At 50.5% G+C, this 14117-nt stretch overlaps 1 protein-coding gene across 3 annotated transcripts in view; it reads left to right on the top strand.

The window, feature by feature from the left end:
• Nucleotides 1-8516, top strand: part of LOC123356642 (zinc finger protein 850-like) — a 56981-nt gene extending 48465 nt beyond the window's left edge. The window contains exons 1-3 of one of the 3 annotated variants that reach the window (XM_045000019.1): nt 179-233; nt 3784-3888; nt 4238-8516. In XM_045000019.1, coding sequence (XP_044855954.1) covers nt 200-233; nt 3784-3888; nt 4238-5523 — 1425 coding nt within the window. In that variant the 5' untranslated portion in view covers nt 179-199 and the 3' untranslated portion in view covers nt 5524-8516. Of the gene's footprint in view, nt 1-178; nt 234-3783; nt 3889-4234 lie in introns of those variants that run through there. The other 2 variants (XM_045000018.1, XM_045000020.1) reach the window with 2 other exon arrangements.
• Nucleotides 8517-14117: the final 5601 nt, after the last annotated feature.

Here is a 14117-nt window from a genome sequence, read left to right as displayed (position 1 = left end):
CCTGCCCGTCTCCCTGAGCGTCCGTGTGGTTGGCCCTCCTCCCCGGTGAATAGTGGGGCTGTGAGTGGGGCAGCAGGTACGGAGTGTTGGACTCTTGCTCTTTCAGGGGCCGGTGACCTTCGAGGAGGTGGCTGTGTATTTCACCAGGGAGGAGTGGGCTCTGCTGGACCCCGCTCAGAGAGCCCTCTACAGGGATGTCATGCAGGAGAACTACGAGACGGTGACCTCGCTGGGTAAGGATTCCCGTCCCCTCGGTTCCTAGAAGGGGAAGTGACTAGTTAAGGTTCACCACATCCTGCGATGTAACCTTAACTCTGCCCTGTTTCCGCATCACCCCAACATGCCAGTGACGCACACGCCAGTATCCTGTACTCTGCCCTGCCCCAGGACACTCTGGGAACAGAGCCCAGGAGCAGAACAGCGCAAAGTCTAACATCGTCTCTTGGCAAAGGCAAAAGTTGGGTTCAGGTCTGGCATAAAGAACAGAAGCTGCCTGCCCCCGGCCAGCGCTCAAAAACAGACTCCAGCGAGAAACTGCAGAACTAGAATTTATTTGCAAACGGGACAGCATCACATTAGGCCTGAATAAAGACTGAGAGTAGATGAGTCACTGCAAACACCCTGTTCTTGCCAGGTTCTGTGATCCTGCCAGCAGGCAGAGCCCGATGGCTGTTCACAGCCTGACGTTTACTAACTTCGCTTTATATGAGCAGGGCCTGACCACTACTTTAGGTCAGGCCTCAGGCCTCACACCAGGCCTCTGATACAGGATACTACGCTGTCCTTGGTCCCCTCCTGTTCTTCCGCTACACCTGATCTCTGGGTAATCTCGTCCACAAACACACATACAGCTGGGGACTCAACGGATCTACCTCTCTACTCCAGACCCGTCTCCTTCTGTCCAAACTGAAATCCCAGCCGGTCTCTCTAACCTCTCCTTTTAAAAGCCTGTCCATCAGCTCACACTCAACAGTTAAAATGGCTAAAACAGAGCTCTTAATATTCCCCCAGCCGTCTCACCATCTCTTTTTTTTCTCTTTCGTTGTGGAAAGCATCACTGCCACGCAGGCCCGTATCTTTGACACAGACCCCTCCCCGTGTTCTCATGACCTGTCTACATCTTGGATTTTCTTTCTGCTGAATGTCCCTAAACTATGGCCAGTCCTAACCATCCACGGAGCTGAAATTCTTGTTCAGGGCACTCATCATCTCCTGCCTCAGTCGCAGCAACATCGTTTACTCTGACCTTGACAAGCGCGAACGCAGAAGAAAACATCTATTAAGCTACCGCATATGTGACCTGTGAAAGAACCAGGAATGTTTAATCTTGGGAAAAGACCTGATAATGGTCCTCAACTATGTTAAAAACTGTTATGAAGGGGGACAGTGATCATTGGTTCTCCACGTCCACTGGGTTAGGACAAGGAGGAATTGGCTTGATCTGCAGCAAGGGAGGTTTGGGTTGGCTAGTAGGAAAAACTTTCCAACTATAAGAATCATTAACTACTGGAATAGGTTACCAAGAAAGATTAATAGAATCATAGAATCTCAGGGTTGGAAGGGACCTCAGGAGGTATCTAGTCCAACCCCCTGCTCAAAGCAGGACCAACTCCAACTAAATCATCCCAGCCAGGACTTTGTCAAGCCTGACCTTAAAACCCTCTAAGGAAGGATATTCCACCACCTCCCTAGGGAACCCATTCCAGTGCTTCACCACCCTCCTAGTGAAATAGTGTTTCCTAATATCCAGCCTAGACCTCCCCCATTGCAACTTGAGACCATTGCTCCTTGTTCTGTCATCTGCCACCACTGAGAACAGCCAAGCTCCTTCCTCTCTGGACCCCCCTTCAGGTAGTTGAAAGCAGCTATCAAATCCCGCCTCATTCTTCTCTTCTGCAGACTAAACAATCCCAGTTCCCTCAGCCTCTCCTCATAAGTCATGTGCTCCAGCCCCCTAATCATTTTTGTTGACCTCTGCTGGACTCTTTCCAATTTGTCCACATCCCTTCTGTAGTGGGGGGACCAAAACTGGACACAACACTCCAGGTGTGGCCTCACCAGTGCCGAATAGAGGGGAATAATCACTTCCCTCGATCTGCTGGCAATGCCCCTACTAATGCAGCCCAATAATGCCGTTGGCCTTCTTGGCAACAAGGGCACACTGTTGACTCATATCCAGCTTCTCATCCACTGTAACCCCCAGGTCCTTTTCTGTAGAACTGCTGCTTAGCCAGTCGGTCCCCAGCCTGTAGCAGCGCATGGGATTCTTCCGTCCTACGTGCAGGAAGAACTCGGGTTCTTGTTTCAGGCTCCCTGCCTGAAAAGCTGGCTACCAGAAGACAAAAAGCCTTTGTGGAAGAAGGATGCTCCCCCTGCTTTTTCCTCACCTATCTGAGCTTCCTTTGTGTCCCTTCCTGCTTGACGACTCCGTTTACTCCTTAAATCCAAACGAAGCAGAGCACGCGTTCCTTTATTTAGGACAGACCAGTTTGCTAACCTCAGTTTGGGCAGGGCTGTGGCTTTTGGAACATGTGGTAATAACATTCCGGCGGGGAAATGTTACAACTTCACCTATAAAGTTGCCACACACCTTATCTCAGGACAATACCGAGCAGCAAGTTATGACTTTGCAAATGATCCCTCCCAAGGCGTAATTTGCACAAAGATTTTTACAATAGTGCGTGGGGTGTGAATCCAGGGGTGCGTTCGGTCCCAGCCTCCCTGCTCAGCGGTGGGGAAATCCATATCCTCCTTGCTCATTGTTTGCAATGTGCCAGCGTCTGGGCAATTCGAGCTACCAGGGTATTCTCAAAAGCGCCGTTGATACGGAACCTAAAGAACAGACAGAAGAGACCCATGTCTGTCTCTTCGCCTGCCCTGAGAGGAAACAGCCCTTTTCTAACCACGAGGGAGCAATGCAACACATTGGGGGAAATGCCGCACGAGCAGGAGTCATACAAATATTACAAAAAATCCCCCACTTTGTCAGAGCCCCATTAAACTAAACCACATTATTCCGACCCCCATAAACACCCCAATAGCCCAGTCCGCGTTCAGTGTTCCTCAGTGTGACAGAGCTGCACCATTTCTGAGTCCTTACGTTCCTCCCAGCCACAACGCGACCCCTTCCCCGGCACAAGTGTGCGCGTGTGTCCCTGGCGATGTCCTGGGTTGGTAGTGAGACTTCTTGAGACACAGAGACTCCCTTCCTGTCTGCAGCAGCCACAAACCCTCTTCCCAGCAGGCTCCTGGAGTCCGTCCCTCCCGAAGTCACCTGGCCTGATTCTTACTTTGCACATTCTCCTTTTCTAGGGGCATTAGAGTCTGTTGGTCCTAAATTCTCCAGCCTTCCATGTTCATACCCCCCACCTCCATGACACCTCTCCTGACATCTACTGCTCCTGACAGCCTGCATTCAGTGTCATCCCCGCTGCCTCCTATTCCTCGCTACGCTGCAGCCCACCAGCCCACGCTCGCCAGTCCCAGCTTCCCTCTCTCTCTCTCTCTCTCCTTCTCTCTGGGCCTCTGCGATCAGCAAGAAGCGTTTGCAGGGGACCGTCGCTCTGCGGGACATGGAGTTACCGTCTCTGTGTTCCAGGAGCCCCGTTGGTGACGAGCGTCTGCCTGGTGTGTGCGCCTGACAGAGGTGGAAGTAGTTAAATCCCCCATAGAAAGTGCGTCCTGCACCTCTCAGCACAGGCGCTGACTCTGTGGGTGCTCTGGGGCACCCTTTTTTTTTTTTTTTTGGGGTGACAAATGAATTCTCCTGATCTTCCCGAGCAGGGTTTCCGGTATCCAGCCCTGACGTGAGCTCCCAGCTGGAACGAGGGGAAGAGCCGTGGGTCCCAGATCGCCAGGGCTCGGAGGAAAGAGAGAGCATCTGCGCTGGTGAGGCATCATTAAACAAACTCAGAAACTGTCCGTGCCTGAAGGAAACAGCTGGGATTCCCCACAGAGACCTTGTGAGCTCTCCGTGTCCAGCAGGTGTCATACGCTCACAGCCAATCCCACTCCTGGCTCCCCACCCACCCTGACTGACACCTGGCAGTAGCTCCTGCCCTGACCTCCCTTCTCCCAGGAGTTTTTGGGTGGGATGTGGCGGCAGAATTGATCCTCTCCTGACTCCCCGTGGGAAAGAGTTTGGGGAAATTCAGTTCCTGATTTTTTTTCTACCTCTCCAGCACAGACTCTCTCTTTTCCATTCCTGTTTCTGAGGTTTCCCTCTCTCTCCCAGCAGGTGATGGGACGGTGAGTGAGATGAGAGAGCAGAATCCGAAAGAGGAAGATACTGAGCAAGTGGAACAGCACAGGCCATTATCACGACGCGCCAAAGGGAATGTGCCTGGGAGTTGTGAGCAGGGAGACGGTTATAGGCATCAGCAAAGGCCAGAGCAGCAGCCGGGAAACCAGACAGAGGAAAAAGTGGGTAAATCCATTAATTGTTGGGAAACTCACAAAGATGTCAAGGGAACCCCAGCCCAGCCGAGAATCCTCAGGGGAAAGAGAAACAACACGGGCACCGAGTGTGGGATAAACGTCAGTAGATGCTCAGACCTTATTAACCATGAGGGAATCCAGACGGGAGAGAAACCCTATGAATGCGGTGAGTGCGGGAAAACCTTCACTCAGAGCTCAGCCTTCGTTACACATCAGAGAATTCACACGGGAGAAAGGCCCTATGAGTGCTGCGAGTGCGGGAAACGCTTTGCTCAGAGTTCAGCCCTTCTGATACATCAGCGAATCCACACAGGGGAGAGACCCTATGGATGCTGCGAGTGCGGGAAAAACTTCAGTAACAGCTCAGCCCTTATTACGCATCAGAGGATCCACACGGGGGAGAGACCATATGAATGCAGCGAGTGCGGGAAAAGCTTCACTCAGAGCTCAAACCTTACTATTCATGAGAGAATCCACAGGGGAGAGAGACCCTACGAATGCGGCGAATGCGGGAAAAACTTCCCTCGGAGCTCAGCCCTTATAAGGCATCAGAGAATCCATGCGGGGGAGAGACCGTACGAATGCCATGAGTGCGGGAAAAGCTTCACTGAAAGCTCAGACCTTCTTATACATCAGAGAGTCCACACAGGAGAAAGACCCTATAAATGCAGCGAGTGCGGGAAAAGCTTCACTAAGAGATCAGTCCTTGTCACGCATCAGAGGATCCACACCGGGGAGAGACCCTACGAATGCCGCGAGTGCGGGAAAAGCTTCACTCAGAGCTCAGCGCTTATCGCACATCAGCGAATACACAGAGGGGAGAGACCCTACGGATGCTGTGACTGCGGGAAAAGCTTCACGGACAAATCAGCCCTGATCGCCCATCAGAGAATCCACAGCGGAGAGAGACCCTATGAATGCAGCGAGTGTGGGAAAAACTTCGCACGTAACTCGGCCCTAATTACACATCAGAGGATCCACACGGGTGAGAGACCCTATGAGTGCCGTGAGTGTAGGAAAAACTTCCATCAGAGCTCAGCCCTTACTTACCACCAGAGAATCTGCCGGGGCAATAACCGTAATTAAGACCTTGTCTATGGCTGTGGAAAGATTTTTTTTTTCTTGTGCTAATTCCCATAGAGTGAGCCTCAAAGCTGTTTGCACCCTTTGCTTCACCGTGGTCCTGCAGGTGCCCCAGGGGAGTTGCCAACTTCTGCCTTTTGTAGCTCGGCCTTCTTTTGAGTGAAGCCCAAGGTCCTTTCTACCTACTCCATTGTTCTAGCGATAGTGGGACTGTACCCCCCGCCTGCCAGGAATGTCCTTCAGACACAGATGGGGGAAACGGGGGCAGGGCTGCCCAGAGGATTCAGGGGGCCTGGGGCAAAGCAATTTTGGGGGCCCCCTTCCATTAAAAAAAAGTTACAATACTATAGAATACTATATTCTCGTGGGGGCCCCTGCGGGGCCCGGGGCAAATTGCCCCATTTGCTCCCCCCCCACACTCCCCTCGGGCGGCCCTGAACGGGGGTTATCTCAGCTAGCTACATGGAGGTAAAATATTCATTTCCACTGTGATTCTCGAGGCATTCGCTAGCTCAGCTATTCTTGCAGGAAAGTCCTGACCCATGTCTCGATGCCCAGGTTATAGGGAATGTTTCCTCATGACCTGACCTAACCTCTGTCATTCTCCTAATCTCAACAGACCTTAAGCATCACATTTAGACTCCTCCTCCCACTGCAAAGCAATTGTTAAAGTCACCGGGTCCCCTTTTTTGGGGGACCGATCGTCTCATTCCCAGTTGTTGTCACGTGGCTCTGAGTTGGGATGAATAGCAGTTAGGGGTTTGGTAACTTTATCCTCATTTAAAATGTATTTAACTATAACAAGGAGCCTGGGCCGGCTGGGGGGAAAGTGTCAATTCAGCTTCTGTGGTGCTGGAGGAGATGGGGGGATTCCCTGATTCCCCACCATCCCATCGGAGTTACTCTCTGTCCGAGCCGTGTAGAATTGATCTTTTCCACCTTCAAACTCTCCACCTCCCAAAGGGTCACGCGATGAGGTGTTCTCAGCTCACTCTTTGATTTCCTTGATCCTAAATCAGACTCATCAGGACTGGAGCGGAAAGTGTCCCAGACCCGGACGAGGAATCAGTGTGTATCCAAAACACAGTTTGATCATTAAGAGTTTAAATGCCGCTCTCCGTCCTTTTGCAAAGCAGCTTCTGGGCTTTTTCCTGCTGAGTATGGATTGTTTGCAGATTAGAAGTTTGGCTGTTTTTCCCCTCCTCCCACCACTATGATAAAGCTAAAACTTCCCTAAATAACATGACGCAATAAAAGGAGACGGTGCTGAACAAAGCACCTTTGAACATATCCGAGAAGAACACAACGTGAACCCGTTGTCCTGACTGTGAGTCATCAGATATAATCTGCTCTGGAATTTTACTTTATCTAAAACTGAAAGTGTCTTATTCCTCTCGGTGTTGTGGATTTTTCTCCCTTTCCTAAAGGCCGTTTGGTTACATAGTGGGGCGCTAGTTTTGTTTGAGAGAATGTAGCTCAGATTTATTGGGGACTTTGAGACCACCGGCTATCCGGCAAAAATAGTCATTTATTTTATTCTTGCATTTCCGGCACCCCTCCATGATGACAGTTCGGTCAACTCTGGAGATTCTGATGCAGTTCGGTCAACACGGGAGAGTGCTCCACTAGGACATGCTACCAAGGAAACATTCGTGTTTTTAATTCTCCACTATGAAATGCTGAACAATAACCCACTCCAAATTCTACAAGGTACTGAAGGAGCTGCATGCGACCACCGTATTGTTCAGTTCGTTAGGCCGATATTATCTCAGGTGACCCGAGGAGAAAGTACCACGATATGTGGCGTGGAGTTTTGCAATACGCTCACGCAGTTGGTTCCCAAAGCAGTTATGAGCCAGGGCCTACAGGAGGTTATGCCTGCAGATATCTCCTAGCTAAGATTTTGATTGGTGAAACATTGTCCCTAACTATGCAAATGTGGAGGAAATAGAAGCAACATTTGTGTTGAACTAACCCTCGGTAGGTGCTGCAAAGGAGTGTAAAATGAAATCCGTGTTGCACATGAGAGAGCTGAAGAAAAATAACTATTTTTTTTAACAGAAACTCTGCCTGGTGTAGCTTACAGAGAGTCCGATTCAGGTCTGTGTCTGGTTCCTAACAGAGACCTGTGCCACCAGAGAGATCGACGCCTAGGCTCCTGGACAGCGAATGGGGAGAAACTGGCACCTTGGAATGGGATCCACAAAACCTGTCATGCTAGGTGGCTTCTCACCTGAGGTAGCCAGGCTGTCCCTCCCCATCACCTCTCCGTCCCCAGCCTCTTGCTTCTCCCTCCTCTCCCTGACAGCTGGATTTACGGCCACAAGGGAGCAGCAGGTCATCTGGGTCTGACCTCATGTATAGGAGAGGCCACCGACATCACCCCTCAACTGTGCCACGGCTGGAGAACAGGAGGGACGCAGGTGCACCAGTGGCTGATGCCCATGCAGTGGCAGAGACACGCGGATGCCGATGTGCCCTTGTTGCCAAGGCATTTCAGATTTGTTGTCCCAAATCAGAGGGAAGTGGAAATGTATGAGGAATTTTATACCCTCGGTTAATAAACGAGGTAAAAATTGAGTGGAACACCATATACATTTTTGGGAATTAGAAAATGGGGGGAAAACGTGCAAGGACTTTATATCAAACAATAATCAAGAATTTGACAAAACAGCAACATTGGAGAAGATCCTCTGTTAATATATCATTAGAGGGGAAAATCTCAGGGGATAATATCAGTCACAGATAATTAGAGAAAAACAGGGCAATGTTTTTAAGGCTGCTGTGTCACTATTTTAGAATTAAGGAGTAAGTGGGGGTGAAAACCTATTTATTTGTTCACAGAGAAAAACACCAATATCAATGTTCAGTAATTTGAGAGACAGGCATTATATAGATGTGATCAAGAAACAACAGAAGGGGACGGTTCCCCCTTGGCTGACAATCACACGGCCGCAAGGAGCCCTGGGCAATGCTGCTTTAATAGGGGACGGGATGAGGGCGGATGCAGCCCAGTGGGGAGCGGGGGAGCATGGGGGTCTGGGACCATCACTGGCAGCTGGTGGCAGGAGGGGGGCTGGGTTGGGCTGGGTTGGGTAGGGACGGAGCAGGAAGCAGCGAGACGGTAATCTGGGGCTGGGCTGTCTCCATGGAGGGGACACGCGCTCCTCTCTATCCTGTGCCCTTTCCAAGCCCTGTTGCTGGCAGAGAACGGCCACCCAATCCCCACCCCAGAGGCAGGCGCATCTCAGGGTCCTCCTATTCTGCACCCACTAACGCCCTGCCCATTCGGGGAATGGCTGAGGGCATCGCGTTCCCCCCCCCCAAAACAAGGATGATTTGCTGCAGATAAAATGGGGGGGGGGAACATCCCAAATCGGAGGCGATTTTAAACTGAAATGAGAGCAAAACCTGAGCATAATAGATAACAAAGCAACACTGTGAGGGAGAGAGAAGGGGGGGAACCGACCAGGATTTTGTAGCCGTACTTGATGATTACAGAGAAAGGGGGAAGCCTGTCAGGGTGCAGGGGCCGCACTGCAGAATGACCCCCCCCGGAATTGTCCCTGCGGTGAAGTAACAACCGTGACCCGGCAGGCCCCGGTTTCCCCCCACCTGGAATTGAGGTACTGCCACTCACTACACACTGTGGCCATTTATTCTGGTCCCACTTGCCTGTGGGAGTCTGTCCTTTGCCTAGGGAAGGGGACGCCTGGCCCCTTACTGAAACCGAGTGGGGTTTTTGGTTCGCTCATTCCCAGCCCCAAAAGAAAGGGGAAGGGGGGATGAGAACTCAGGACCCTGAGACTGACAGTCCCCAGGGCCGATGGGGAGAGGGCAATGGCCCAGGTCAGCCTGATTGACAGGGCAGGCAGGTCAATGAGAGAGTCAGGAGGCCGGGGAGGTCCCGTCCTCCGTGTGAGCTGGAGCTTCTTGGGCCGGAGTAGGGCAGAGTTAAGGAGACAGGAGCGACCAGAACCAGGGACCAAATCTGTGCTGGGAGCAAAGCTGCAGAAACCAGAGCCAGCGGGGCCAGAAAAGCCGCCATGGGGGCTGGAGACAGAGCAGCAGCATCAGTGCTGAGGCCGAGTGGCGCTGGAGCTGGAGCAGTGCGGAGCCGGGTGCGGTGAGCACCTGGGGAGAGCGAGGGGGACCCTGTGCACAAGGCCCAGTGCGGGGAGATGCCCCCCAGCCAAGCCAGACTTGGAGAGGGATCGTAACCCCAGTGGCGGGGGTGATGCTGGGAAGAAGGGTCCTGCTACCCAGAGCGTGAAGCCATGTCCGACCCGCGGCGTCCCTGCAGCACGGCCAGAGCGTGGGACGGACGGGTGAGGCACAGACAGTGAACGGCCCTTTACCCTCCAGAGACGCTGGTTGTGGTGTCCCCAAGCGGGGTTATTTGTTTTCCTTTAACCTTCCCCGTTTTGCCTTATTCTTTAAATTGGTGGCTGGTTAATAAATTGTATTTGCTTGAGCTGTGTGCAATGATCAGCGGGTGGGGGAAGCGTCCAGAGCAGAGAGAGCCCCCCCGGCGTGGGGACACCCTCACCCCTGTCCTAAGTGACCATGACAAGGTTGGGGGTTGAGCCCCCCCCAGGAATCCTGGGCCCAGCCTTGTTGGGGTTACGTGGACTCTGCCACACAGGAGGGTGGAAGGGGAGCCCTCGAGGTCGGGCAGGGCTCTGGGTAAAGCGAGTGGGAGCGAGGACTCAGATCCTTCCGCTAGCCAAGTCATGCATAAGCCAGGGAAGTTCCCCTCAATACCAAGACCATTCCCCCGTTTACACCTACAATGGCCTTTGGGTCAGGTCCCAGAAACACTGAGTCCTCTCTGAATGCCTGGATTTTTACCAAGTCTCCCCGGAGTGGGGTTGCACTTTTCTAGGACCTTGTTCCCAGTACCAGAATACCTTTGGAAGAGCGGCTGGTCCTTCGTACCTGCAGATACAAGCAACTGCGACCCTCATGCTGCCATTCTGCAGCTGTGTCTCTGCGGTATCACCTTCTCCTGCAGCTGGTCCCCGTTCTTATCTCCCGTTATACTTACTCGTTAACGTTTCTGAGGGTGGCAGAGTCTCAAACTTGAGGACCCTCCATGATGTTTACTCTGGTCAAGCTTTACGACGACACGCCAGGTCCCTCTTTCCAACTTCATCCTTTTCTAGTTATCAGAACTATGTGCATAAACCCTTCAGCGCACATAAGCCCAAGACACCGTGAACAATTTGTCAGCTGTGACTGTAAGAAGCTGTTCGTTATAGATCCATGCTGCTAACACCCATTGATTAATTACAGATTAATTACATCGTTTTTTACAGCTGTGGTCTCCTCAGCTCAAAAAAATATACAGGCGAGTCTCATCTTACACGGGGGTTCCGTTCCGCGGTCAGCGCGTAAAGCGAAAACCGCGTCTAGTCAAAATTACATTGAGTTGAATGGCGGGCGGAATCACCTGCACTACAAGTACAGTATTCAAATTGTTATTTTTCTCTTTTTTTGTTGTTTTTGTTTTTGCCAACCGCGTAAAACTGAAATTGCGCATGTTAAATGTGCATAAGATGTGACAGATCTGTACTGGCATTAGAAAAAGTTCAGAGAAGGGCAACTAAAATGATTAGGAGTTTGGAACGGGTCCCATATGAGGAGAGATTAAAGAGGCTAGGGCTTTTCAGCTTGGAAAAGCTAAGGGGGGATATGATAGAGGTATATAAAATCATGAGTGATGTGGAGAAAGTGGATAAGGAAAAGTTATTTACTTGTTCCCATAATACAAGAACTAGGAGCCACCAAATGACATTAATAGGCAGCAGGTTTAAAACAAATAAAAGGAAGTTCTTCTTCACACAGCGCACAGTCAACTTGTGGAACTCCTTACCTGAGGAGGTTGTGAAGGCTAGGACTATAACGGGGTTTAAAAGGGAACTGGATAAATTCATGGAGGCTAAGTCCATCAATGGCTATTAGCCAGGCTGGGTAAGGAATGGTGTCCCTAGCCTCTGTTTGTCAGAGGGTGGAGATGGATGGCAGGAGAGAGATCACTTGATCATTGCCTGTTAGGTTCACTCCCTCTGGGGCACCTGGCATTGGCCACTGTCGGTAGACAGATACTGGGCTAGATGGACCTTTGGTCTGACCCGGAGCGGCCGTTCTTATGTTCCACTGATTATTTTTTTTTGAGTTTTTTTTTAACAGTTTGGTATCTCAGCTACTTCTGAGCCATCATTAATTTCATCCCCGCCCCCTTCGTTTGTTAATTCATACACATACTTGCTCTCTACTACTACTTTCCTCCTTGACGAGGATGTTCATCTTAACCCCTGTAGCTTAGCATCAGCTCATTTATGCTAGTGGTGACAGATCAGGTCAGACAAATGTGTTATTAAAAAACTTTGTTTCAGTAAAAGGACTGGGCTACTTTGGGGCTAGTTTTTAAGTGACTTTGGGCTACTAATGCAGTAGGAATCTGGCAACTGCTCCAAGCCTGAATCCACTGCACCCCCCTATTTCTGTGCTGAGCCAGGCACCAAGCCTGAAATTCTAGCGTGTGGCTAGTGGCTGTGGTAGGTTCACTTCAATAGGCCGGGCGGTGAAGTGATTGAAGTGAGGTTCTGCTGTATTAGCGAGCCGCCCGGAATTACGGTGTGCATTTCCAATGAGGGGGTAATTAAGCACTGGAACAATGTCTCAAGGTGGGGGTGGGGGTACGTGTGTGGTGGAGTCTCCATCTCTGACACGTTTTAAAGCAAAGTTGGATTTTTTTTTTTCCTAACCGATGCTCGAGGAATTAGTTTGTGGGAAGTTCTGTGTGACACAGGAGGTCAGGCTAAGGCACAGTGGTCCCTTCTGGCCTTAAAATCTCTGAATAACGTGCCCAACGTTGTCTGTGTTCACCTTCTGCGGCCGCTCTGACCTCATCTGCGACGTGTGGGTAATGGTGACGGGTACCTCCCCAAGGGTGTGACGCCTCAGCCAGTACAAACTGCTGAGAAATACACAGACATATCCGCCTCCCAGCCCAAGGCAGGCTCCAGGGTGTGTGGGGGGGAGGCTCCCTCACCCAGACATGGACAGGTTTTTGCTGGATATTTCAGGCCTAGCTCACAACCTTTTAAAAGCAGGTCGTGTGTGGGTGTGGGAGTGTTTGTCTCTCAAGAACCCTTTCCCCCGCCCCAAATGACTGAAAATTTGCACCCCTGGCCCTTGGGTGGCGTATCAGCTGTTCAGCCAATCAGACTGTGTGTGTGAATTTAAAGAAAAAGTGTGAACAATGTGGTTTGAGAAAGAAATGCTGTTGCAACACAACAGTGCCGAAAATATTACTAGGAGTCCGGTGGCACCTTAAAGACTAACCGATTTATTTGGGCATAAGCTTTCGTGGGTAAAAAAAAAACCCACTTCTTCAGCTGCATGGAGATGCATTTCACTCCATGCCACTGCAGTGGGTTTTTTTTAACCCACGAATGCTTATGCCCAAATAAATCAGTTAGTCTTTAAGGTGCCACCGGACTCCTCGTCGTTTTGTGGATACAGACTAACACGGTTATGCCTCTGATACTCGACAAAATATTACTGCAGTTGATAATGTGAGCTGGCTACTTTATGGAAAATTACCTTCGGTTCCCTGGCAACTGAAGGTTGCTAATAGATTTCTTTCACAAGGAGGGTGTTGTTGCTTCTGTTCTTGCAGGGGAAAGTCTCACTCGATTCTTTTGTTTTATGGGATCATTCCTCAACCTTTGCCTGCAGAGTTTTCACTTGAAGTTACACAGGCTGCTTTTCTTGGAGGCCTGCCAAGGCATTTGCTTGTGGGGGCTGTCTAGCATTTTAAGGCAGAGTCATATGGACTGAATACTCGCGGCGTGACAAAGTTAAAAGCCAGCAGATAGAAATGAGCAAATTTACAGAATAAAGTATATCTGAAGCCACAGCACCCAGAGAATTAAACAGACTAAAATCGGAGCATTCAGCTGGTGTTTAGCACACTCTGCAGAGAGGCCTTTCTTCAAATCCTTTCTGGGTGGTGGTGGCAGACCCAGCAGCAGCTCATGCCCAGCCCCCTCGGCCTCGCTGAACCATCATAGCTGGCAACCAGGCCGGCTGCTGTGCGTGTTAGTATTGTAAAAGAGGGGTTGGATTTTAAAAATAGGTGTTAAAATTTTATGAAATGCTTGAGTTGTTGCCTGCATTAATCTCACTTGTAATATCCGTCTCCCAAAGGCAGAGGTCGGCAACCTTTCAGAAGCACTGTGCTGAGTTGTCATTTATTCACTTTGATTTAAGTTTTCGCGTGCCAGTCACACGTGTTAACGTTTTTAGATGGTCTCTTTCTAGAAGTCTATAACATAACTAAACTGTTGTTGTATGTAAAGTAAATAAGGTTTTCAAAATGTTTAAGAAGCTTCATTTAAAATTAAATTAAAATGCAGAGCCCCCCGGACCGGTGGCCAGGGCCCGGGCAGTGCGAGTGCCACTGAAAATCAGCTCACGTGCCGCCTCTGGCACGTGTGCCATGGGTTGCCTACCCCGCTAGGAGGTAATAGTTAAATGTTTGCTCGGTAACTATAAAAATATTTGCTCTGCACCTGTAAACCCATCAG

This window comes from Mauremys mutica, chromosome 26 (genome assembly GCF_020497125.1).
Source record: "Mauremys mutica isolate MM-2020 ecotype Southern chromosome 26, ASM2049712v1, whole genome shotgun sequence".
In the NCBI taxonomy this organism is placed as follows: Eukaryota; Metazoa; Chordata; order Testudines; family Geoemydidae; genus Mauremys; species Mauremys mutica.
Note: the sequence above shows the minus strand (reverse complement) of the source record. Positions and strands in the feature narration are given on the sequence as shown.